Source organism: Carcharodon carcharias, chromosome 25, assembly GCF_017639515.1.
Source record: "Carcharodon carcharias isolate sCarCar2 chromosome 25, sCarCar2.pri, whole genome shotgun sequence".
Lineage (NCBI taxonomy): Eukaryota > Metazoa > Chordata > Chondrichthyes > Lamniformes > Lamnidae > Carcharodon > Carcharodon carcharias.
This window is the reverse complement of record NC_054491.1, coordinates 46,991,472-47,014,086: the sequence shown is the minus strand read 5'-3', so window position 1 is coordinate 47,014,086 and position 22,615 is coordinate 46,991,472. Positions and strand designations below refer to the sequence as shown.

Sequence of the window (22,615 nt, the reverse complement as noted above, 5' to 3'; positions counted from 1 at the left end):
TCCTGTGTTGGGTATATATTTTCACCATCTGTTTGCTAACCCAGGTATACCACACCTTAAACCATGAAGTGCTTTTTGTGCTTTTTAGCTTTGGTGCCTTACGTCTTGAAGTCAGTCTAGAACGTTGTTCAAACTTACAGTGTGCTCTTTACTTATGCATAAAGCACTAGCCAAGCATTGCAAAATGTTGGCTGTACATTGTCCTTAATATTGACTTTGGTCTTATGAAGCCTAATTTTAGTATTTTATCATTTCCTTGCTCAAAGATCACTTTTTGCTCTCTTAGCACCTGCTCAACGACAGACATACTCTTACTGACCCCTACAGTAAACAACGGGGCCCAGTTTAACTGTATTTTCTTCAGCCAATTCCTTCCCATCAAAGAGATTTTGTTCCCTCCTGCTTCTACCAATGGCAAGTAATAGGATGCATCATTAGGTGGGATTTTTCGGTCCCACCGAGAGTCAATGGACTTTTGGCTGGGACGTCAAATCTCCCGTGGCAGGTCCCGCCACTATGGGGCTGGAACATCTCAGCCATTGTATTTCATTATATTTCATCTAACACTGGAATACCATTATTGGAATAACTAGTCAGTTTCACACCAGTTTTGCATAAGGGAATGTGATTTAGAGGCTTCAGTAAAGTATGATCTGCCTTTTACAAATCCATGCTGGCTACCCTTAATTAACTCAAACTGTTGATTTTTTTCCCTGTTAATTTTTCTAAAACCATACACACTATTGATGTTAAACTATCTGACCTGTACTTGCTAGGACTGTTCTTACATCCTTGTTTGAATTAGGGTGTCACATTTGCCAATCTCCAATCCTCTTGCCCCTCTCCTGTATCTAGGGGAGATTGGAAAATTATTGCAAGCCCTTCTGCTATTCCACCCAACTACCTTCAACAACCTGGGACATAGGCCATCTGGACCAGGTGGCTTATCTACCCTAAGTAAAGTCAGCCTTTCCAGTTCCTCCTCCCTCTGACTTTTCACTCCATGCATGCTTTTACAAGCTCTGCTTCTACCGATATTTTGTCAGATTCTTCCTCCTTAATAAACACCAATACTCAATAAGTATTCTAGCCTTGTCCTGCATCTTTAAGCATATATTATCTTCTTTGTCCCTAATACGACCCATTCCACCTCTTAATACCTATTTACATGACGATAGCAGATTTTTGGGTTCTATTCTCATATTCTCTCTTTGCCAGTCTTATTTTCCTCTTCACCTGCCCCTCTCAACCTATTGTATTTGACCTGGTCACACATGAAGAATTCACCTGACATGCATCATATACCCTCTTTTTTGTTTTATCGTAATCTCTATCTCCCTTGTTTGCCAAGGAGTCCTGGCTTTTGTTCCCCTTGTTGAAATGTAATCAAGCCTGTTCCTGAAGTGTTTCCTCCTTAAATATCACCCATTGTTCCAATAAAGTTCCTCATGTCTGTCTTTGGTTCTATTTTACCCTGGCTAGATCCCTTCTCATCGTATTGAAATTAGTCATCTTCCAATCTAGATGTTTTACTTTATATTGATCCTTGTTTTACGCCATTACTAATTTAAACCTTATGAAATGATGATCATTCTTAATTGAGTGTTCCCTGACTGACATATGGGCCGCTTGGCCCACCTCATTTTCCAACAATGCCTCCTTTATAGTTGGGCTAAGGATTTACTGATCAAGGAAGTTCTCCTGAACCTATTTCAGAAATTCCTTCCCCTACTTACCCTTTATCCTAACATTATTCCAAATGATATTTAGGTAATTGAACTCCCCCAATATCACTACTCCATGGTTCTCTGTGATTTCCCTGCAGATTTGCTCCTCTAACTCTCTCTTACTATTTGGAGGCCTACTGCATACCCCAATAGTGCATTATAGTCTTTTTGCTTCTCAACTCTTACAAAATGGATTCTGTCCTTGCCCCAGCAAGGACATCCTCTCTTTCCAACACTACAATTCATCATTGACCAGAAACCGAACTGGACTAGCCATATAAATACTGTGGCTACAAGAGCAGGCCAGAAGCTAGGAATCTTGCAGTGAGTAACTCACCTCCTGACTCCTCAAAGCCTGTTCTTCATCTACAAGGCACAAGTCAGAAGCGTGATGGAATAATCTCCACTTGCAGCTCCAAAAATACTCAAGAAGCTTGACACCATCCAGGACAAAGCAACCCACTTGATTGGCACCCCATCCACAAATATTCACTCCCTCCTCCACCAAAGCACAGTGATAGCAGTGTGTACCATCTGCAAAATGCACTTCAAGAACTCACTAGGTTCCTTAGACAGCACCTTCCAAACCCACAACCACTACCATCTAGAAGGACAAGGGCAGCAGAAACATGGGAACACCATCGCCTGCAAGTTCCCCTCCAAGTCACTCACCATCCTGACTTTGAAATATATTGCCGTTCCTTCACTGTCGCTGGGTCAAAATCCTGGAACTCCCTTCCTAAGAGCACTGTGGGTGTACCTACACCATATGGACTGCAGTGGTTCAAGATGGCAGCTCACCACCACCTTCTTAAGGGCAATTAGGGATGGGCAATAAATGCTGGCCTAGCCAGCGATGCCCACATCCCATGAATTAATTTCTAAAAACATGTCTTCCCTAACCAGTACTGCCACCCCACCTCCCTTTTTTCCATTACTATCTTTTATACCCTTGTATATTAAGCACCTAGTTCCCACCATTTTAAGCCACATTTCCATTATTCCCACTACATCATATTCCCATACAGCTATTTGTGCTTGTAGCTCAAACCCTTATTCACCACACTTTGTACATTTATCTTAATTGCATTGTGATGCTGAATTCTCTTTCCCTATTGACCTTAGTCTGTACCTATATGGAGCTACCCTCTCTCTAGCACTGCCTAACACTATCACTGGTGATGCATCTTTTTAGACTTGGAGCTTTACAAATATTGAAATGCAAAAGATTAAGATGATCCTATTTCATTCCATTCTGAGGCGACTTTAGTCTTACAGGAGGTATGGGCTAGAGAGATTATTTCTTCAGCCTACATCAACGAACCACTAGACCACTAGTCTTGCCATTTCCAACGCTAATGGAGTCAGATATGTTTCTAATGAGGGGGAAGGAAGGGCAACCAAAGCAAGATATACCTGGACGGCTAAAGAAATTGGGATTAAAATGAAACATGATAAATGTCAGATTAATATGGTCAAGAATCATAGAGAAGAGCAGGCAAGAAAAGGAAATAAGGGGGCAAACGGAAAACATGAGAAAAGATTAGTGGGTAAAATAAAATGGAACACTAAAGTCTTTTCTAAACATATAAATAGTAAAGATGTAGTCAAAGGAAAGGAGGCACCAATTAGGGACCTAAAATGACAGCTCTTGCAGAGGAAGAAGGTATGGTTGAGTATTAAATAAGTACTTTGAGTCTGTCATTACTAAAGAGAATGCTGCCAATGTCACAGTAAATAAGGAGGCGGTAGAGAAATGGCATAAATTAAAAATAGATAAAGAGGTGGTACTTAAACTGTTGGCAGTACTCGAAATAGAAAATCACCCAGTCTAGATTTAATGCATCTAAGGTTGAGGGAAGTTAGGAGTGGAATTGCATTGGTTTGGCCATAGTTTTTCAATATTCCTTGGAGATGGGACTGGTACCAGACAAATGGAGGGCTGCAAATGTTTCACTCCTGTTCATAAAAGAGAAGATTAAACCTGGCAACTACATGTCAGCCTAATGAGACAATAACCCAGGAAAACATTTAAATGTCACTTGGAAGAACATGGGTAATAACTGACAGCATGGATTTGTTAAAGGCAAATCAAGTTCTTCAATGAAACAAGAGAGATAAGAGAGGGGGTTGCTGAGGGCAGTATAGTTGATATTGTTTATATGTACTTAGAAAAGATGTTAAAGTACTACGTAATAGACTTGTTCGGAAAATCATTGTCCATGGGATTAAAGGGATTGTGGCAGTGTGGCTATGGAATTGACTCAGGTTCAGAGTGTAGTGGTGAACAGGCTGGCAGAGGGTGTACAGTGGTTCCCCACAGAGGCTGGTATAAAGACCACTGCTCTTTTTATATATGAATTAATTAATATATTAATGGATTTAGGTGCAGGGGCATAACCTCAAAGTTTGCAGATGACACGAAGCTTTGTAACAAACAGTGAAGATGATATTAACCGACAGTGGGGCATATACTGGGAAATAGGCAGACACATGGCAGAAGAAATTTCATAGAGAAATGTGAAATGATTCATTTTGTTAGAAAAATTGGCAAGAGGAAATATAAAAGGCTGAAGGCTGACTTAGAGGTATTTAAAATTGTAAAATATTTTGCTACAGTGGATAGAAAAATAATGTTTCCTTTTGTGGGGCAGAGCATAACTAGAGACCATCAATATAAGATAGTCACCAAGAAATGCAATGGGGAATTCAGGAAAAACCTCTTTACCCAAAGAGTAGTGAGAATGTGGACCTCACTACCACAGGGACTGGTTGAAGTGAATGGTACAGATACATTTAAGGGGAAGCCAGGCAAGCATATGAAATGGAGGGTTACAGTGATAGATTTAGTTGAGGAAAAATAGGAAGAGGTTTGGGCTGGGTGGACCAAATGGCCTGTTTCTGCACAGCCTATCCTACGTAAACTAAATAGTACAATTTTAAATTGAGTAAAGGGACATAGAGACCAGTGGGACTAATTGTTAGCTATTTCAGAGAGGCAGCACGGGTACATTGAATGATATCCTTCTGCACTGAATGATTCTGTGATTCTAATCTCTGAAGCTTCAAGCTGTGGAGTCAGGTCATTGAAATATTTCTGGCACGAGATCCAGGACCTCATGATGACACACAACAAAAGCAAACTACTGTGGATGCTGGAAAGCTAAAATAAAAACAGAAAATGCTGGAAATACTCAATGGAAATGTGTGTTGTGTGGCACCACCACCATTCTAAATGGGATGGATTTTGAACGGACCTAGTAACTCAAAACTGGGCATCCATGAAGTGCTGTGTGCCATCCAGCTGCAGCAGAATTGTATTCAACCACAATCTGTAACCTCACAGCCTGGCATATCACCTACTTTACTGGTGCACTGGGTTGTCATTACCCATGTTGTGTACTGCTTAGACATCATTAAGCAGCCTTGTAGAAGTTACCAAGAAGTCTTTAACATTACTGAGCTGGGTACATATTTACAGTAGAGTGTGCAGGTATGGAGAGGACTCATTTGCATGTCTCTACATGTTACTACCTAGCTCTAGGCTGCTGACGTAAGCTCTAGGTCAGGTGCCATCTTACATTACCGGCAGGTGGAACTGTACTCAGCTCCAGGTTAACCCCGAATGTATTGGATCCTTCTACTACATCGACCATTACCATTAAGCCGGGGAATCAACCCTGGTTCAAGAGAGGTGCAGAAGGTATGTCAGGAGCTGCACCAGGCATTTCTAAAACTTGAGGTATCAATCTGGTGAAACTGCAACACAGGACTACTTGCATGCCAAACAGTGGAAGCAGCAAGCGATAGACAGAGTTAAGTAATCGCACAACAAATGGATAAGATCTAAACTCTGCAGTCCTGCTACATCCAGTCAGGAACTGTGGTGGACAATTACGTAACTAACGGGAGGAGCAGGAGGCTCCATGAATATTCCCATTCTCAATAATGGGGGAGCCCAGCACGTCAGTGCAAAAATCAAGGCTGAAGCAACGCAACCATTTTCAGCCAGAAGTGCCGAATGGATGATCCATCTTGGCCTCCTCCTGAGGGCCCCAGCATCACAGGTGCTAGTCTTCAATCAATTCAATTAACTCCATGTCATATTGAGAAACAGCTGGAGGCACTGGATACTGTAAAGTCTATGAGCCCTGACGACATTCCGGCAATAGTACTGAAGACTTGTGCTCTAGAACTAGCCAAGCTGTTCCAGTACAGCTACAGGCATCCACTTGGCAATGTGGAAAATTGCCCAGGTACGTCCTATTCTGTCCACAAAAAGCAGGTAAAATCCAACCTGGTCAATTACTGCCCTACTCTACCCTTGATCACCAATAAAGTGATGTAAGGTGTCACCGACAGTGCTTTCAAGTGGCATTTACTCAGCAATAACCTGCTCACTAATGCTCAATTTGGGTTCCGCCAGGGCCACTCAGCTCCTGACTTCATTACAGCCTTGGTCATGGACAAAAGACCTGAACTCAAGATGAGAGGTGAGGTGAAAGTGATTGCCCTTGACAACAAGGAAGCATTTAACCGAGTATGCCATCAAGGAGCCCTAGCAAAAATGAAGTCAATGGCAATCAGTGAGAAAATTGTCCACCGGTTAGAATCATACCTAGCACAAAGGAAGATGGTTGTGGCTATTGAAGGTCAATCATCTCAGTTCTGGGACATCGCTGCAGGAGTTCCTCAGGGTAGTGTCCTAGGCCAAACCGTCTTCAGCTGCTTCATCAATGACCTTCTTACCATCATAAGGTCAGAAGGGAGGGTATCCGCTGATGATTGCGCAATGTTCAGCACCATTCGAGACTCCTCAGGTACTGAAGCATTTTGTGTCCATATGCAGCAAGATCTGGACAATATCCTGGCTTAGGCTGGTGAGTGGCAAACAATATTCACAACATATTGACCATCTCCAGCAAAAGAGAACCTAACCATCTCCCCATGACATTCTAAATACCCAACTTTCAACATTCTGAGGGTTACCATTGACCAGAAACTGAATGGACCAGCCATATAAATACTGTGGCTACAAGAGCAGGTCAAAGGCTAGGAATCCTGTGGAGAGTACCTCATCTCCTGACTCCCCAAAGCCTGTCCACCATCTGCAAGGCACGAATTAGAAGTGTGATGGAATTCTCTCCACTTGCCTGGATGGGTGCGGATCCAACAATACTCAAGAAGCTTTTTACAATGCAGCTGCTTGATTGGCACCCCATCCACCACCTTAAACACTCACTCCCTCCCTCTGTTGCACAGTTGCAGCAGTGTGTACTGTCTACAAAATGCACTGTAGCAATTCTCAGCACCTTCCAAACCAGTGTCCTCTATCATCTAGAAGGACAAGAGCAGCAGATGCATGAGAACACACCATTCTGACTTGGAACTATATTGTTCTTTTACTGTTGCTGGATCAAAATCCTGCAATTCCCTTCCTAATAGCACTATGGGTGTAATAAATCCTGGCGTAACCAGCATTGCCCACACCCCTCGAATGAAGTAATAAAAACTCAGTAGGTCAGGCAGCATCTGTGGGGAGAAACAGAGTTAATGGTCCAGATCTACTGGTTACCGGATCGTCAAAGACCAGACATACTCCCCCAAGATGTGCTTCTGGACCCTGCGGAAGTCCCAACACAAGGACTTTGTGGGAATTGCCCGGAAAGGTTCAATTCCTGATAGGCAGTTCCACTGCTCCCTGGGACCCTCCAGAAAAGTCTCCAACTCTGAGTTAGAGTCAGAAACTTCGGACAGTTCCAGCTTACTTACCTGGATAGTTACCCAAGAAACGTTAGACAGAAAAATCCTAGTCTAACCCTTGGGTAACTACATAACTGACCCCCTAACCATGCATACTGACCCCCAACTCAACCTGACTATCTGACTCCCCCCTGACCCCCTAACTACTCCCGACCTGACTAGTCCCCACAACCTGACTGCCTCCTGAACCCCAACCTTCTAAACCAAGCTGCCTAGGCCCCGCCATGTGACTCCCTCCTGATCCTCCGACTCCCCTCTGCCCCCACCACGATCCTTGCCAAACGAGCCCTCCTGTCTGGACCTGGCTATTCCCTGACTCAGCCTACCCCTTTACCCACCTCTACCCTATCCACCTACCACAGTATTACAGAGTATAGAAGAGGCCCTTTGGCCTATCGAGTCTGCACCGACACGTGAGAAACACCTGAACTACCTACCAAATCCCATTTACCAGCGCTTGGCCCATAGCCTTGAATGTTATGACGTGCCAAGTGCTCATCCAGATACTTTTTAAAGGATGTAAGGCAACCCGCCTCCACCACCCTCCCAGGCAGCGCATTCCAGACCGTCACCATCCTCTGGGTAACAAAGTTTTTCCTCACATCCCCCCTAAACCTCCTACCCCTCACCTTGAACTTATGTCCCCTCATGACTGACCCTTCAACTAAGGGGAACAGCTGCTCCCTATCCACCCTGTCCATGCTCCTCATAATCTTGTACACCTCAATCAGGTCGCCCCTTAGTCTTCTCTGTTCCAACGAAAACAACCCAAGTCTATCCAACCTCTCTTCATAACTTAAATGTTTCATCCCAGGCAACATCCTGGTGAATCTCCTCTGCACCCCCTCCAGTGTAATCACATCCTTCCTATAATGTGGCGACTAGAACCGCACACAGTACTCCAGATGTGGCCTCACCAAGGTTCTACACAATTCCAACATGACCTCCCTACTTTTGTAATCTATGCCTCGATTGATAAAGGCAAGTGTCCCATATGCTTTTTTCATCATCCCACTAACATGCCTCTCCGCCTTCAGAGATCTATGGACACACACGCTGAGGTCCTTCTGTTCCTTAGAACTTCCCGAACTAGCTGCCACCCTACCCACTTATATTACCCATCTATCCACTTATACACCTACACACTCACCCATTCACTCACAGTCATTCACTAATGCACTGAGAAGCTTGGGGACCTTTAAACACTTACCAGAATGCAGCCACTAGTCCTGTACAAAGGGGATGTGGCTTCTGCGCAGATTCTCTTCACTGCTCTCTCCATGGATTTTTGCGCTGTGAGTTCTTCTGTATCATAGACTTGAAGTCGGAGCCTTTTCCTTTACGCAGGTAAGTGAGTAGTTTTCTGTCAGAGACAGGGGTTCCAACTTTGACCTGAAATTTGGGTTATTGTTTGATTGTTGACCCTTCATCAGACCCTTCATGGTGACACTCCTGATGCTTACCTCTTGTGCCACATCCAACCACACCTGTTTTTTGCTGGTAACAGTTTCTTTTCCCCAGTGTTGGGGAAAACAATTACTCAGACCACCCTCTGAGTAATTGTTGCATCCAAGCAGAACATCCAAGGATAACTCAATGAACCAGAGTGCAGCATTTGCCTTTTTCCCACCGACATATCAATGACTTTTCTCCTTCAAGCAGCATTGTTACAATCTTTAAACCTCCTCCTCCATTTCATCTGAGAGAACTGGGCCATAAAATAGTCAAAGTGGGATTACATCAGGCGGGTCCATGTCACATCCACTAATACACAGCAAAAACTCCAAACCTGGCAGTAAAACGATAATCAGGCCTTCGTGTCAAAATCAAACATTCCCCTTGTTATGTCTTTGTTACAAACAATCAACTCTCCATTAATGCAAGAGTCTTTCTGTGCTGTAGCATTTGTGCAACTGGGAACATATCGGTTGTTTCATATGAATAATTACTTTCTTTGTGTTTGTTTTTTGTTGAAAGGGCTCGAAGGGAGAAGTTTTTTGAATTCCCGCTCCTACAACGTTATCTGGCCTGCAAGAGTCGATCCTATTATTATGTCTGCATGTACTACATGAGGCAGTTGCTGCTCCTGGTGTTCATTGCTTTTGCCTGCCTCTACCTCGTCTATTGCCATTTTCCAGCATTTTTCCATGATGAATTCAGCTGTTCCATTAAATCTGGACTACTGGCCAATGACCCTGACATCCCAGCTGTGATTCAGTGTAAGCTGACCTCAGTAACTATATTCAAGATGATTAGTGTGGTTAACGGTGCTGTTTACCTCCTCTTAGCCCCCTTGATTGTTTACACTCTGCTGCAGCTCTGTTACTGGGATAAACAATTTCTGGCTGTATATGAGATGCTCCCTGCATTTGACCTGGTCAGCAGGAAGATGCTGGGCTGTGCCCTGAATGACCTCAACATAATTCTCCATTTCCTTCGTGCAAATATCAATCAGCTGGAGTCATTCAATCGGCTGGCAGTCCTGTGCATTGTGAAGGATGTAAGTTCAGGAGGGAAAGGCTACACTCTAGTGGATATGATGACGCTGCTTGTAGGATTGGAAAACTACACAAACGAAGGTGGGAGCTGTGTCAATACAAGAGAGAATGGGGCGATTGGGCTGCATCATCGGGGATACTTGGGTCCTCAACGAGAAGGGCAGGAGGGTAAGTGACATGCAGCAATAAAATTATTTGCAATTTGACACTTAATCCTAAACGCATAACATAGCAGCAACAAATCAGGTATTGCAACAGGGGTTTTCTTTTAATTAACTCGGGGATGTGGAAGTGACTGGCAAGGCCAGCATTTATTTCCTGACCCTAACTGTCCTTGAGATGGTTATGAGCCGCCTTCTTGAACTACTGCAGTCTATGTGGTGTCAGTATTCCCACAGTGTTTTAAGGTAGGATTTTGACCCAGTGACGATGAGGAATGGCAGTAAAGTTCCAAGTTAAGATGTGGGGAACTTGCAGGTGCTGAATTTCTCATCTACCTGCTGCCCTTATCCTCTTAGGTGATTGAGGTCACAGTTTTGGAAGATGCTGTCAAAGAAGCCTTCCCAAGTTCCTGCAGCATACCCTGTAATGGTACACTGCTGCTAGGGTGCAGTGGTGCTAGAGAAAATGAATGTTTAATGAAAAGGTTTAAGCTAACAAACTGTTCCAAAGTGCCACATGGTCAGCATTCCGGCTGTCCTTCCTAACAGTCTTTATCCTCTCACATTTTTTCTATTGGACGGGATCAGTTTCTGGGGATATCCATTCTCTATCCTTCCAGGGTCCCCCTTACTCTGCACACTTTCGGTCACACCAACCTCATTCTGATCCTGCACTGAGGTCTGGTGAGGCCTGGAGAAAACTGTCCAGATGCTCCGAAATGTCAGATTGTCTCCAACTTGCAATCCAGCTCAATGTATGTGAGCCAGATAGATTCAATATGGAGACAGCTACAGTAGAAACATTCACTCAGAACAGTCTCACTATCGTTAAACTGTTATTAGCTTTAAGGTTATTTAACCTTAAAAAACACTAACCACTAAAAGCATTGAACAAAATAACTACTTACACTAATCACCAAAAACCCTAACCAATAAACTAAATATGTATCTGTAACTTATCCACTCCACACCCTATGCTGACGATGACAGCAGTTTTAGAGTTTTGTCCTGTCTGGGGTCAACCTCTCTACTCCCAAAAGCTCTTTTTGTCAGCCCTCACACGCTGTTTAGATCTGCCTGATCTAACTGCACTCTGACAGCTGATCTAACTTCCTCATTCTTCGGCAGATAGAACAAGAACATCAAAGCTGGAAATCTGAAATGAAAAGCTGAAGACTGTAAGAATGTACTGCCCAGACCGACAGTATCTCTTAAATTGAAAAAGATTTTGGAGTAGCCTCTTCATTACATCTAATAAATGTGCATCAGATTTTGGGAAGTGTAACATGATTGTAAAGACTGGATTCTATATTGATACAGTGTCTGATCAAGCCCTAAAGAAACTTCAAAATGCTTTACAACCAATGATTTAGTTTTGAAGAGCAGTCAGTTGTTTCACACGCATGCAGTGCAGTTAATTTGCATAAAGCATGATCCTCAAAACAGATGAGACAAACATCCAGTTAACATGTTTCTGACAGCAATGATTGAGAGATGATTTTCCCTAAGGGATAAGATCATCTTGCTGCTGCTCCTCCAATAATGCCCTGGGGTCTATAATGCACCTGAGAGCGCAGACCAGACCACACTCTTAACGTCTCATTAAAAGTTCAGCTCCTCCAGCAATGCAGCATACCCTCAGAGCTGCACTGCAATATCAACATAGATTATGGGCTTAACATTCTAGAGAGGGATTAAAACCCACAGCAGAGAAAGCGATTAACTGAAACGAACAGGAAAATCTTAAAATGTATTTATTTATAGAATGTACATTCATAAGCCATCTTTCTGATTATAATCCAGGTCGGTTTCAAACAAGGGAGGCTACAGATTGGACCTGCACAAACTCCCAGAGCTCCTCAAGTTGCTGAGACCACAACAACAGCAACAATTGCATCAACTGGACTTTGCAATTTACCACATTAGGCCTCAGAAATGTATTTGTAATAAAGCTATTATAGCCTACTCAGAATATGTGCTCAAAAGATTATTATTGTAAATATTTTACAGGGTGGGCTCTACATATTACCTGTTCTTATGAAAAAATATTTTATTCTGTTTTTATGGGGTGAGATGTATCTATTTCCCACCTTATGAAGTGGAATGTGTATTACCTGTTTAGAGGTGGATTGTGTATAGTTCCTGTACTATACAGCATTATATGTATATGCCCTATACCACCGAGCGGGACATGTATATTACCTGCACCATGAGGTAGTCGTACCATGGGGAGGGCTGTGAATATTGGACCATGGGGTAGGAAATGTACATTACCTGTTGCAGGAGGACAACATATTCCCTGTACCATGCAGGAGTCTGCATGTATTAACTGTACCATAGTTTGGGACTTATGTTATCTGCACAATGGGGTGGGGTGTTAATGTTACCTGTACCACAGTGTTATGATCCCAGCTGATGTTACCACTGGGCAGCCTGATCCCAGAGTGGAACACAGCTTGATAGATCCTAACTTTTAATTTGTTTGTTTAGATACGTGGAGAGTGGCTACTGAACTACTTTCACAGGAGTCAGCTAATGAACTTTAACAAAATAAAACATTTATTTAACAAGAAAGATGAACTATATTACAGTACTCCTTTGCCCATAACTATGCCTTTACATGTATATATAGATTTGTAAGGATAACACAAGCTGCAAAAGCTATCTTATACTCTAATGTTCACAGTAAGTATACAGTCCATGTCAAACGATAGGCAACCTGTGGTCAGACACATCACACTCTGAAACTAAGTGACAGGTGCCACCCCAGACAGATGCTATGGATCTCTCCACAAACTACCCCCAGACGCTTGGCACACCATGAGCCAACCAGTCTCACTGCACTCTGTCTTTCACAAAAGGGTTTCTAATCTCCACTCTCCAAGAACTCACCTTGAAATCTTCTCCCAAACTCTCAGATGCCTTTATCCCTTTAAGCTTGGAGCTCCTCACTCTTAACTCCACTTAACAGGACCTTTTCCAGGTTCCTGTCCTTCCATTGTCTAGAAAGTCTTCTTGGGACTTTCTCCTGCTCCACTACCCTGGATTTGAGGGATTCCTTCTTTAGCCTGGAACCTGCTATTTGTCCCTTCTGCTCCAGTCTCTTTCTGGCAACTACTTTAAACCAACTTTAGCTTAGGTTGGCTATCAGTCCTTTCTAGGTTACTTCTGCTAGGCAGCTATCTTCAAACTAAAGTCAAAACTGCTGTTTCTTTAGTTTTTCTGTGTGTGTGCGCGTGTGTGGGTGGGTGATGCTTGCCTCTCTGGACCACTGTTGCTAGGCAACAGCATAGTTTTTACCAGTCTTGTTTTTAATTTAACTTCTGAGAATCCTAAAACTCATTAGAAATGCAGGCACCTTTTAAAGTGAAACTGAAACTCAACTTGACCTTTTCTTAACACACAAATACAGAAGTACAAATCAAACTTAAATGTTAAAGCTAAAACTCATTCCTAACACCCACAAATACAAATATAACTTACTTAAACCATCTCTATTTCCTAGTAACAGGATACAATTGGTATATGCCCTGTACCATTTGCTGGAATGTATATATAACCTAGGGGGACTGGTTAGCTCAGTTATCTAGACAGCTAGCAGGTGATTCAGAATAATGCTAACAGCATGGGGTTTGATCCCCATTCTGGCTGAGACAGACTTGAGGTCTGCCTCCTCGCCCTGCCCAGTAGTAAAATCACAGCATAAGCTGTGGCTAGTGACCCCTGAATAATCAAGGGTGCTAGCCGGAGAAGATATAAAACCTGCAGCAAAGGGAAAGAATTTGTGTATTTTCTATGGCGATGGGTTGTATATTTTCTATGTCGATGGGTTGTATATTTTCTGTGGCAATGGGATATTATTACTAAGGGTAGGGTTTATCTCTGCCATGGAGTATCTATTACAAAGAGCACCATGGGAGAGGCCTGAGATTTAAACAAAATGGCAGCAGCAAATTTAAGAGTGTATAAAACAAATTACCAAGGAACCTGAAAAAGCGACCTTGCAGTAAGTGTGGAGGAGGATGTCAGATCATAAGGTGTGTGGTGGAGCTAATTATCATGAAAATTTAAATTAACTTTGGGCAGAATTTAACTGGTTGCATGGAGGTAGGAATTGGGAGTTAATGTTAACTCTTTCTTTGCAGAGAAAGTTAACATTTCAGGTCAATGTTCTGTTTCATTTATTCTGATGAAAAGTCATCAACCTGAAAAGTTAACTCTGTTTTTCTTCCTACAGATGCTGTTTCTCTTCCCAAAGATTTCCAGCACCTGCAATATTTGGCTTTTTAAGAGGACAAATTGGTGAAGTGGGAAGGCACATGGCAGATGAGATCCAATGCAGTGAAGTATGAAGTAATAATTTTGGTCGGAAAAATTAGGAGAAGCAATATAAGCTAAACAGTACAATTTAAAAGAGATGTAAGAAACGGGGTGGGGGTCCTCATACATAAATCTTAAAGCTGGTAGAACCAATTGAGAAAATATTGACACTTTTGGATTCACCAATAGAGAAATAGAGTACAAAAGCAAGGAAGTTGTGCTAAACTTTTACAAATCATTAGAGTAGATATTCAATTCCTAGCTCACCTAGCCTGGGCCTGTGTCGGCCAGCTCTCCAACATGTTCCCGCCGCTGACCAATTTCACTGGTTGTGGACAAAGGTTGGATCAGTGGTTGACAAATTGGCAGTGGGCAGGTAATTAAGGTTAAACAGCCAATGTTAAGTATTATCCTACCTTTTTCCAATTTTACCAATGGTGTACAGAGTGCACGGAGGCTCAGAGACTCGCCTACTCAAAGGAGGTAGGATGTCAGCAGCAGTTGAGTTGTGGAGAGAACTCGCAGCCTTACTGTGAAGTTAACCGCCTTGAAGAAGCAACACCATCAAGTTTAAGGTACTGCAGAGGGTAGGACCAAAGTGAAGTGCAGTTAGTGGAAAGGTGTCTCCCAGTTTCACAACAGCAACTGGAGGCAGGACAAGGTTCTTGAGAGACTCATCACAGTGGACCCTTCATCTGACTATGGGGTCAACGCTTTCAGGCGTTGAATCTCCCAATGAGGAAGATAGTGGTGCAGCGATTGGGCCACATGCACATGGAGCAACTGTACAACAGCCAGGGAAGCTCCGTGGGTTAGGAAGCCATTGGACATGGATGAGGAGGAAGCATGGGAACAAGAGGGCAGCCACACAGGCACTGAAGGTGCTACCCAGCTGAAAAGGTGTGCCAACAGACGCTTAGCTTCCTGAGATGTCAAAACACCAATGTCTGCGAAGACTGCATCTGTAGGTGGTGTAGGTAGGTGGTATGGAGCAAGAGTTGATACCAATGGGAAATGGCAAACATCCAATGCCTGTAGCCTTAAAGGCAACTTTGACACTGGGTATTTTTGCTTGTGGTTTGTCCCAGGGATTGTCAGAGATCTAAGTGGCATCTCTGAGACAGCAGCCAATCTCTGCATAAAGGAGGTCACAAATGAAATGTACCATCAGGCTGGCCAATATATCAATTTCACAACCAATCAGACCAGTCAGGACTTTGGGGCCATGGCTGGATTTCTCCAGCCGCAGGAGGACATTGACTGTACTCATGGCCTTCAAGGCTCCCTCACAGTAGCCAGGCATCTTTGTGAATGGGAAGGGGTTCCACTCCCTCAATGTTCAAGTTGTCTGTGACCAACTGATGGAGGATCATGCAGCTGTGTGCGAGGTTTCCATGAAACTGCTGCAACTCCAACATTCTTCGACACTCCCAGCTACATCAGTTCTTCAGGCCACTTGAATACCTTCATGGTTGGATCCTCGGGGACAGGAGGCATCCATCGAAGTCATGGCTTCTGACCCCAGTATGCAATCCCATACACAAGCAGAGGATACGTACAACCACTGCCACAGGACTACAAGGGCCCCCATTGAGATGATGTTTAGGTGCCTCAATGGATCTAGGGGAGCCCTGTAAACACATACAATCAAAGGCATCCCAGCCTCATGGTCATCTGCTTTACATTGCTCAACCTGGCGCTCCAGAGGGGAACAGTGCTGGAGCCAGAGGGAGACCCTGAGTGAGCCATTTCCTCAGAGGAGGAGGATCAGCATGAGGCAGCTCAAAGGTGCAAGTCCATGAAGTTGGTGTCGGGGGGCCCAGCTCACTGGACAGTGACATGCATGGCAGGGAGATACATGATTTTCTGATCAACAGATGTCTCACAGTGCAAGGTGCCACCGAACCAAGGAGTTCTCTCTCAGAGGCAACCTTGTTGACCTTTCATAAGAGGCCATTAGCATTTCTCTATACCCGGCAGCACTATATGCCAAGGCTTTCTGTCAATACAGGTACTCATGAAGCCTTCACTTTTATACACCATCCATCTATCTGACTCCACAGCCGGTCACTGTCAACAGCTGTATAAAAATAAATACAGGAGTCGCCCATACATTGAATGTCAAGACCTTTAACTTTTAGGGTTTATGCAGCTTATAAATTATCATCCAGTGAAACTCCAAGTGCTAGTCCATGCATTCACACTCGCTTACACCCACTTCTACAAGGTACCCTATGCCTGGAGTTTATGTGGGGAAGAATGCTGCCTTGCTTGCTTTCATGCATTAGATGGTTGTGGCATGCATCCTCTGAGTTCCTGAGCCTTGTTTGAGCCTGAAACACACGGGGCTGCCTCAGTAATTAAATCCCGCATTCAGCACTGGTGTCATCGTCAGAGGGGTTGAGGATCTGCCTTCAGCAATCAAAGTGCCTGCAGAGGAACTCCCATTGCCTTCAGCCTGCCTCTCTTCTGGCCCATCAGCTCCACATGCACTCTTGTGATTGCCTAGAGTAGTTCAGCTCACCCACCCATCACTCCATGGACCTCATGGAAGAGGCTACATTATGGTGGTCTGTGTGTACCCCCTGCATCATCTTGGTGATATGCTCCATGTGTCTCTCCATGAGGATTGCCACACTTTCAATTGGAAGACATCACGTGTTCACATGCCAGAGATCTGGTGTTACTCATGGCATAGCTGGACCCCTTGTTGTGTATGGGTCTGGAAACTCCAACAGATGTTCACACACTTCACACTGCTACTAAAACATCTGCTGCTTTGCTGATGACACCTAAGGATCTCCTTCTGCTTGGGGTTGAGCATCACTGGGCCTCCCCTCTGAGAGGAAGTGGCCAAAGCTGTCATTGTGTCCATTACCTCCTGAGAGCATCTGTGCAGTGCTATGTATCTGGACTGGTCAGTGCTCTGGAATAAAGTGACAAAGTGTCTTGAGATGGTGTGGCCATCCTCTGAGCTCTCCAGTGTAGCAGCAGCTCTGGTTTGTTCCTCATCTGCTGCTGTACCTGCTGGAGAGATGTGATTTCAGAGAAACAGCTGTTCCTTTAACCAAGCCCTGGTGCCGCCCCTTGGTCAGGTGCTTCCAGTGGTGTGAAAGGACCATACAGACAACACAGGCCACACTGTCTCAGCAATGTTGGGTGCAGTGATCGCTTTACTCATTCTCCACAGCTTCCACACCACTTTTGCCCTCAGCTTCAGGGGTTCCTACTGTGACCCATCCAATCTCCATGGTCTTTTCCCCTCATCAGATTCACCATGGCGCTGAAAGGCACTCCACCTAAAGTTCGTTGATGATCTCTGGCATTTTGAGCATGCTTCTCCTACAAGTACAACATATCCAGTGTCATCTCTGTTTTGTGGCTCTTCTGTGGACGATACTCTGAGGCACTGTAAACGTGCAACATGATGTTGCACAGACGGCTATGCAGCCATCACAATGCAGCAATTGCCCATGATTGAGCAAGGGGTTCGAGTTCGTGTGAACCGGGTGCCTCATCGTGGACGTTGGTATCTGGCGTTACCCTCATGCACCAACTACCACCTGGCCTCATATTTCATGGGAGCCTTTTAATTTCTTCTGAGCTTCCAGTTTGCAATTCCACTCACCTTTCTAGAATGCAGCAGGTCATTAAATCTCTTCCTGCACATGATCCAGGTTCTTGCAGCACCCCCTGGTGTCTGTGACTTCCAGCCATGCCTGCTTGGTGAGACTTGCTGGCCTCCTTCTCTCATCTGCTGGAAACAGAACATCTCTGCTTTCTCTACCTGCAAAAGCATCTTCGGAGAGGCATCACTGAATCATGGAGCGACACTTCCTTGCGCTGAAGTCAATCCTCCACTGCCTCTTTTGCTTTCTGTGAGTCTCTTCAACCTGCCTGACTGCTGCATATGCCTTCAAAATGACATCGCTGTGCGAGCTGCCAGCACTGTTACCTGCCCAGCACTGTTAATTGGCTGGAATTGGCTCTTCATGGAAAAATTGTGGTGGAAGTGCCGCCGCTTAGACTTGCATGCTGCAGCCCCGCATATCCCCCTGAAGTAGGGCAATGTGCCCCAGAAGTAAGATTTAGCCGTTGATTACTTAATCTTATATAAATTAGCTTCTGGTAAATTTGCATAATATAACAAATAGATGGATGACAAGGGACCTCAGTCCTGTGAAATACATATCCTGTTCCATGAGGGAATTCCAGAATACCTCTCCTGCCCTGGACAACCAAAATCTCAAGCGCCAGCTTTTGGAGCTTGGGCAGCTACTGGCATCACTGTGGTGCATCTGAGGCTGACAGCTACATGGATAGCACATTTCAGAAGATGGTCACCTTGCAGTTTAAGGGTGTGCAGGCAGAGAGGGAATGGGCGACTGCCAGACAGATAAGGAGGACCAGGCACGTAGTGCAGGAATCCGCTAACTGCATCTTGTTCTCTAACCAGCATTCAAACAATGTTGAGGGCAACGATTCCTCTGGGGAGTGTAATGGAACCAGGTCCATGGCACCATGAGTAGCACAACTGTGTGAGGTGGGTTGGGGGACAGGGAGAAGAAGAAGGGGAGATAGAGAATTCAATAGTTAGTGGTCACAGACATGATTCCAGGATGGTATGTTGCCTCCCTGGTGCCAAGGTCAAGGATGTCAGGAGTGGCTGCAGAACATTGGTGGGGTGGGGGGATGGGGGGGAGTGAACAGCTATAGGCCATAGTCCAGATCAATACCAACAACACAGATATAAAGACGGATGAGGTCCTGCATCCCTTTACTTAGCTAGGACCAAAACTGCACACAGTACTCCAGGTGTGGCCTCACCAATGCCCTAATAATTGTAGTAAGACTGCTAAATTCATACTCCAGTCACTTTGTTACAAAAGTTAACATACCATTTGCCTAATTGCTTGCTGTACATTTTATGTCATTAAAAACTCTATATAAATGCATGGTGCTGATGTTGATTTCATTAAAGTGTTTACCTTGATTAAATGATCTGCTAGGATAGATAGTAAAAATTCCTCTAGTGGGAGAGTCAAGAACAAGGGTGCACATTACAATTAGAGCTAGGTCAAATAGTCGTTTGGTAATATAGAACTTGAGTATTGCTGAAAAAAGACATGGCAAAACTTTTCGTCTTGCACTCATCAGGACACTCGCAAGAATACCAATATAAGGGGAAAACAACAATTTATGTTTATGTGAAGAGAGTGCTGGTTGGTTGGCAAATGGTATTTCAATGGAGAGTACACCACTGATTGTGACTGACAATTAACTGCGCAGCATTGTTTGAAATTTAAACCAGGCAGTTTGACCCTGATTGGTCAAGGCATTGCCCTGAGGAATGAATCAGCAAATGGCTGTCACTTATTTTGCATGTACATACATTGTGCCTGTTTCAGCTAAACAAAATTGTCGAGGGGCTGAATGGCCTATTCCTGTCTCTATGCTCCTATAATGTAAAGCAGTGATGTTGTAACTGTTTAAAGATTTTATTCACAAACACACATTAGACTTAGAAATCTTCCTGCGAGGATATTTGTCCCAGTCTTGTTCAGGTTTAGACCGTCTGGCTTGTACAGGTCCAACCTTCCATAGAACCGGTCTCAAACCCATCTGGTTCACTAAGGTCCTTTAGGGAAGGAAATCTGCCATCCTTACCTGGTCTGGCCTACATGTGACTCCAGACCCACAGCAATGTGGTTGACTCTTAAAAACGCCCTCTGAACAAGGTTAATTTGGGATGGGCTATAAATGCTGGTTTAGCAGCAACACCCACATCCCATGAATGAATTAAAAAAAATGCCTCAGAAATCTGATGTCCTCCCTCCTACACCAGCTTTCCAGCCATGTGTTAATTCACTCAATTCTCTTATTTCTATACTCGCTTACACTTGGGATTTTGAGATTACTGCTTTAGAGGTCCTGCTTTTCAATCTCTTTCCAAGCTCCATAAAGTCTGCTTTCAGGACCTCATCTCCTTTCCTACCTACATTGGTACCAACGTGGAACACAACCTCTGGCTGATCACCCTCCCTCAGAAGAATGTCCTGCAGCGCTCCATGACATCCTTGACCCTGGCACCAGGTAGGCAACATACCATCCTGGAGTCATTTCTATGACCACAGAAACATTTGTCTGTTCCCTAACTAACGAATCCCTATTATTACTGCTCTTTCTCTCTTCTTTCTCCCCTCCTATAGAGCAGAGCTACCTGTGGTGCCACAAACTTGGCTCTGACTGCACTCCTCCGAGGAACCAGTATTCAAAGCGGAAAACCAATCGGTTAGTGGGACCCCAGGGGATTCCTGCACTACCTGCCAAGCTTTCCTGGATTGCCTGGCGGTCACCAATTCCCTTTCTGCTCCAGGCTCCTAAGCTGCAGTGTGACCATCTCTCTGAACTTGCTATCCACGTAGCTCTCAGCCTCGCGGATGCGCCAGTGACTCCAGCCGCCACTCAAGCTACAAAAACCAGAGCTCAAGGTTCTGCAACTGGTGACACTTCCTACACATGTGGTCATCTAGGACACTGGTAGCGTCCACAACTTCTCACATATTACAATTCCACATGACCGAGCTGTCCTGCCATAGCTTCAATTTACTTGCCTTGTGTTAACTTTATTTCAGTTTGGTTTACTAATGCAACTTTATTCTACCTGGCCTCAACTTTACTTTATTTCCCTATTGCTCGTGTTTCTTACTTTCATGACAGTCCCTAACAGCAGTTCTTTATGAACCAATAAACTTATGATTCTCCAGTGATGTTAGGTGCTAGGTGCGGCTGACTGCCTGACTCGGGGTTGTTCTTCTCTATGTGCTGCTGACTGCTTGTTCCAAGGTCCTCCTCTCACATTCTGCTTAACAGTCAACATTATGTTAAACCAGCTGTCTTTATATTTGACATTTAGACTGAGGTCATTAAAGTTTTACAAAGTATTCTTTTTCTTTACTCATTCTTAAATTGTGCCATCTTTGACAAGCCTAGCATTTATTGCCCACTCTTAATTGCCCTGATAAGGTGCTGGGGCCTTTGATACAACAGAGAATCTTGCTAGGCTGCTTCAGAGATAACAGTCAACCATGGTGATGTGGAACTGAAATCACATAAAGGCTGGACTGGGAAGAATGGCAGTTTTTTTTAAACATATTCTTTCATGGGATGGGACATAGGTGTCACTGTCAAGGCCAGCATTTGTTATCCATCCCTTTAGAAGTTGGTGATGAGCTGCTTCCTTGAACTGCTGCAGTCTGTCTGGTGCAGGTAATGCCCCAGTACTGCTGTTTTCTTCCCTAAAGGTTATTAGTGAACCAGCTAGGTTTTCTAACAATCCAACAGTTTCATGATTACTTAATTTGATAGCAACTGGTTTTAAAATTCACCACTGTTTTAAATTGAATTCAAATTCTCAACTGGGATGGTGGGATTTGAACACACATGCTCTGGATTACTAGTTCAGTAAGAAACTACTATGCTGTCATATATTTAAATTATAACAGGCAGAAATGTAATTGCAACTGAGGTAAGTTAAATTGAGTTATGCTTAAAGAACAGCAGAACATAGTCTAGGGCCACTCTGAGGCTTAGTAAAGTTAGATTTGTAGTTCACGTTTAATATTAAATAAAAACAGAAAATTCTGGAAAAACTCAGCAGGTCTGTCAGTTCTTTCTGTGGAGACAGAAACAAGTTTCAAGTCCGCATGACCCTTCTTTAGAGCTGAAGAGAGGTAGAAAGCTCAGGGATAGGTTGGAGGTCAAGAGAGATAAAATAACAAAGATGTCATGGACACAAGACAAAGGAAGATAGTTTAAAGGCTAAAGCAGGTGTTAATACTGGCATAAAGATCAGATAGCAGAATGTGTTAATAGCAGAACAGAGCTTTCTGAAAGAAAACCATGAGAACAAGATACAGACTGGCACTTGGGGAGGCATAGGGAGAGGGAGGGAGGGTGGAAAAAAATCAAAATGGAAGACAGAGTTCATGGTCTGAAGCTGTTGAACGTTAAATCCAGAAAGCTGTGAAGTGCCTAATCGGAAGATGAAGTGCTGTTCCTCCAGTTTGCGTTGGGCTTCACTGAACACTGTAGCAGGCCGAGGACAGAAATGTGAACATGAGAACAAGGTGGTGAATTTAAATAT

The 22,615-nt window shown here is 43.9% G+C and overlaps 1 protein-coding gene across 1 annotated transcript in view; it reads left to right on the top strand.

Annotated features, from left to right (window-relative positions):
- Positions 1-12,175, top strand: part of panx3 (pannexin 3) — a 49,966-nt gene extending 37,791 nt beyond the window's left edge. Inside the window, exons 4-5 of the mRNA XM_041174507.1 lie at positions 9,468-10,156; positions 11,953-12,175. Coding sequence (XP_041030441.1) covers positions 9,468-10,156; positions 11,953-12,020 — 757 coding nt within the window. The 3' untranslated portion in view covers positions 12,021-12,175. The remainder of the gene's footprint in view (positions 1-9,467; positions 10,157-11,952) is intronic.
- The last annotated feature ends 10,440 nt before the right edge of the window (positions 12,176-22,615 follow it).